The sequence below is a fragment of the Dendrobium catenatum genome, unplaced genomic scaffold (assembly GCF_001605985.2).
Source record: "Dendrobium catenatum unplaced genomic scaffold, ASM160598v2 fragScaff_scaffold_306, whole genome shotgun sequence".
NCBI classification, from domain to species: domain Eukaryota; kingdom Viridiplantae; phylum Streptophyta; class Magnoliopsida; order Asparagales; family Orchidaceae; genus Dendrobium; species Dendrobium catenatum.
Genome location: NW_021318768.1, coordinates 415,929 through 420,762, shown reverse-complemented (window position 1 = coordinate 420,762; position 4,834 = coordinate 415,929). Strand labels below are relative to the sequence as shown.

Below are 4,834 nucleotides of genomic sequence, written 5' to 3'. Positions count from 1 at the left end.
GAACATATTTAATAATAATAATAATGATAATAATAACTTTATTAATCATTTTAGTGTTTGAAGATATTGTACAATAGTATAAAACCCCACAATCCTCAAGGAATTATGGTCCTTTGTTACTATTTTAAATCACGCATTGTGCTCATCATCTAAGTATTCATTTGAAAAACTTTGTTACTATTTCTTAAAATAATTTTTGATATTAATTTTTTTTTGAATAAAAATTTTCGGTACTAAAAAGTTATTTTAGAAAATAATAAGAAAGCTATTCTAACTGAAGCGGACGATTTTATTTACTGCTTCTTAAAATAATTTTCTATTAGAAAAGTGCTTTAAGAAGTAGTAAGAAAACCCTCACAAATGAGCTTAAGGACATCTCCAATGGAACTACAAACAACTGTTTGCCGTTCTTCTGTCACTCCGACCGAGCGACAATTTCGCCGCTATTTCATAGCCGGTGAACAGTGCGACGTCAATACTGGTGTCGCATGTTAATCCGCTAAATTTTTATGTGTCAACGAGATTTGCTCGCGAAATGGAGAAAGACGATTAGAGACGACGAAGCCCGCAAAATGGAGTTTGTTTGGAGCAGCATTTTGAAATTTTGCAGTATTTTGCAGTAAAAAATGTGGTTTTCAGTTGGAGATGTTCTAAGACTTTGTTTGGGGTAGCTTTCTTACTCCCTTTAAATTAGCTTTTTTGGTACAAAATTTTTTGCTAGAAAATAATTTTAGAAAATAATAATAAAATAATCCCAAATAAAATTTAAATCCCTCATTTAAGTGGATTTATGAGATTTGACCAGTTGATTTTACTGCCAATAAAAAGAGCTTCCCTGAATCTTTTCCACCGTTAATTAAAATTGTGAAAAAAAAAGTGATATATTTATTTGTATTATATTTAAATTACTCGTGCATTTAAATGATTCAGGAGGAAAGTGGAAAACGGGAACGGCACTCCCCATGTAATTTTGTCGGTGGCGAGATTTGTTGACTATGTTGCACTACCCACGTCATGAGGCGCACGATTTCTTGTTGTAGGTTGGCGAATTTATCTCTTATTCTCGCGATAAAACAGAAAATTTTAATTTAAAAAAAAAAAACGCCCGACATTTAGTAATTTTCGACTTTGAAATAACGCTTTGAAAAGTTTAATAAAATTAAAAGTCCAAAAAAAAAAAAAGTTTAATAAAATTCTGATGCAATATAAATTTCAAAAGAACTCGAGGAAATCAAAAGATTGTTGATTTTTAAAATCTTATCAATAACAAAAATTTAATATTTATTGGGAACATCTTTCTTATTATTTTCTTAAATAATTTATTTTTATAAAAAATTATTTCAGCTAAAATTTGTTTTACTAAAATACTATTTTAGAAAGCTTTAAAAAATATCTCAAACCTTAAGTTTCATTTAGGACGGCTTTCTTACTATTTCTTAAAGCATTATATTAAGTTTTGTTTTGAATGACAAACTTCTTCTTCCTCTCCTAACTCTCTCACCCTCTATCTCTCTCTCTAAATATATGACTAAAATATTTAAAATTTGCTTCTACCTTCTCAACCATATAATCCTTCTTAGACTTCATTTAAGACCATTTTTATATTGTTTTATATAATTATCATAGATAAAAAATAAATTTTTAAAATTGTTATAAAAAGTAATTTTTGAGTACAACTTTTTCTTTGAAATAATAAAAAAATTATGATTCTGATCTAAAAAATAAAATAGTAAAAAAAATTATCCTAAATGAAATCATTATTTTGTTCTTTGAACCTTTAAGTTTATAGTAAGTATAAGTTATTTGATTGATAAATATTTTAAAAAAATTATAAAAGTAATAGTTTTTAAATTGGTTTTCCTTTTTTTTAATTCGTCTTTCCTGTTAGTGAAGGTCAGGTCTTTCTTAATACTGGCAGCACCAGCTGCCACCTAGTTCTAAGAGAGGGATATATGAACTGATCAAATGCCTCATTCCTCTTCATAAGGACATCAATCGTCCTCATCCCTTGCATTGGCTTCCTCTGATTCACATTAGACAGGTTTGCTTGCTTCATTCTAATCCAATAACTTCTTATAGGTTTTTTTCTTCTTGTTCTTTTGAAAGAATGAGATCTTCCAGTTTGTATTTGATTGCTTTTTTAGTTTGAAAGGCCTCTTGCTAATGGTATTGGCAGATGATTTTGGCGGTAAAAATGGTTTCTGTTCCAACATTTTGACCCAAATTAGGGTATTTTCATCGTTTGTCGTTCATGAACCTAGCATTTTGGTCATTTTCTTGACAGGAAGACAGATCTAACGAAGAAAGATTCATGATTTGAAGCTCCTAAGTGTTTAATTTTTTTTCTTTTTTGCTTATACTGTAACTTCAGCATCTTTTCCATAGATTTTGTGTTTTGCTCGTCTTTTCTTAGAGTTAGGGCATTTTATATGCTGTTGCTGTAGCGCAGCATTTCCTTCATGGATTTTGTGCTTTTGTTCAGCATTTCTTCTAGATTCTCAGTACTCTGACAACTTTTCCTCATAGTTTCATGTTTTCCTGTAATGCTGAGAAGAGATGCCTTTTTGTCTTTAAATTATACAAATTTAATTATGTTCTACATTCAGTTCAAATGCATAAAATCTCTTATTAGCGTTTCAACTTTTTATTATCCTTTTTGCTATTTTATTGTGTTTAATCCTCTCTCTATCTTATAATTAATACTGGAGTGGTAGCTAATAATCCTCACTGGTAATGTCAATCCTTTAATTCTCATTAGATCCTGATAAGATAAGAGCATTTCTCTGTTATCTCTGTTCTTCATTTTTCCTTTGCTTCCTGCAGTTTGCAGGTTCTATCAGATCCTTTAAAATTTAATGATTAAAATCGCATTTTTGTCTCGAAAATTGTTGATTACTGATTTCATTCAGTAATGTTAATGAGATAATGTTTGTTACATGTGGATCAGCAATTTATTTCAGATTAAGCACTTTAGTCTTTATTTTGTTCAATGTAGTTTTCGTGTGTTCTAAATAACTATTTTGATGTTGTTTTTTATATTGATTGCAACAGTAGGAAATAGTATTACAATTTGTACTCAAAGTCCCAGCTCATCTGATAGCTTTTTGACTCAATTTCTGGTCTCTTACCATTAGACTTTACTCGTTAGCTTTTGCTATTTCTGTAGCTTATAATATCTCCCAGCACTGCATGGTGTGGGTTGAGCTTGCTACATGCAATCGTACTCCTTCCTTTAGGTCAAAGTGTGGCAATCAAACCATTCCTCCAATACCTGCTTTGGATATGTCTGTCATATAATCCTAGATTAAATCTTTGTAAAAATGAGATCAATTTATAGAGATCGGGTCTGCGGCCGAGTGGTCGACGGAAGAAATTCCTCCTATCTCACAGGACTCGAATCCCCTAACTATCCAAAAAAAAAAAGATCAATTTATAGATCATATGTCAGGCTGACAACCATGTGAATTTGCTTTCATGCATTCATTGTAAATCTCTCATGCTCATAAATTATGACATTACTATCCTGATTTATACAATTTATTGTTTTTCTATTCTTGAAAAGAAATGTTCATACTTGCAAAGTTTGTGATGTTAATATAAACTTGTTGGGAAACAGGAAGCTCAATCACCGAAGGATAGGAAAAGCTGATAATTAAAGAAATGGCTCTGACCACTATATTCTTGATATGTAGCATCCTTACCCTATGGAGCTCTCCCATTACTGCCCAATCCCCACCTTCTCTACTTCTCTCTCCATCCCCCTCACCTGCCCCAGCTCCAGCTCCTCACTTTGTCAATCTCACAGATCTTCTCTCCCTCGCTGGCCCGTTCCAGACCTTCCTCAACCTCCTCGTCCAAACCGATGTCATACAAACCTTCCAAAACCAAGCCAACAACACTGAACAAGGAATCACTATCTTTGTCCCGAGCGATTCTGCATTCGCAGACATCCAAAAGCCTTCCTTCTCAAACCTCACCAAAGACCAGCTCAAGTCCCTGGTCCTCTACCATGCATTCCCAAAGTACTATTCCCTGTCTGATTTCAAGGACCTCAGCAGCAAGAACCCTGTGAGCACATTTGCTGGAGGGCAGTACACGCTAAACCTCACCGACACCAGCGGGCTTATTCAGGTTGGTTCGGACTGGTCCAACCCAAAGATCAGCAGCAGTGTCTACTCTACAGACCCTGTTGCAGTTTATGAAGTGAACAGCGTTCTCCTTCCGAAGGCAATTGTTACTACAGCACCAGTTCTCACACCAGCCCCAGCACCTGCGCCTGTTCTCAGCCCAATTTTGGGTTTGGCACCTATAGGAGAGAAGGGGAGAGGGGAAGCCCCAAAATCATCAGAATCAACTAACAATGATTCTTCTTCGCATGGCATTGCTGTGAGTAGATTCAGTTACTTCCTTGCTGTGGCAATTGGTGCACTTCTGCTTATGCTTTGAACTATAGTAGATCAGATGCAAGTTTCAGTCTATTTCATGCTTATTCTTTTGGTGGGAGTTGGCTGTGTTGATTGAATTGGGAGTTTGATATATATATATATATATCGGATATGTTGAAGATTTTTTTTTTCTTCATTTTGTTTTTCTTTTTTTTTATATAATGAATACCATTGGATCATTCTGTGAATTGCTCTTGATTTTCGTAACCCTAAACTAGTCATTTGTGTCAGTGCAACTAAATCCTCTTTGTTACAGCATAAAAAGGTCTGAGAAACTGGAAAAATTTCTGCGCTGAAATTAATCTATTTGGGAAGATGGCTGCTAATCATTAAATATTCAAGTGTGTGACATGCTCTTATGGTCTTCCAATTAGAAGGATATCTTATAG

At 33.6% G+C, this 4,834-nt stretch overlaps 1 protein-coding gene across 1 annotated transcript; it reads left to right on the top strand.

Moving 5' to 3' along the window:
• Positions 1–1,860: 1,860 nt before the first annotated feature.
• LOC110115719 (fasciclin-like arabinogalactan protein 7) lies at positions 1,861–4,568 on the top strand. The gene is made up of 2 exons (XM_020849046.2): positions 1,861–2,041; positions 3,617–4,568. Exon 2 carries the CDS (start codon positions 3,661–3,663, stop codon positions 4,444–4,446), a length of 786 nt encoding a protein of 261 aa, XP_020704705.1. The 5' UTR covers positions 1,861–2,041; positions 3,617–3,660; the 3' UTR covers positions 4,447–4,568.
• The last annotated feature ends 266 nt before the right edge of the window (positions 4,569–4,834 follow it).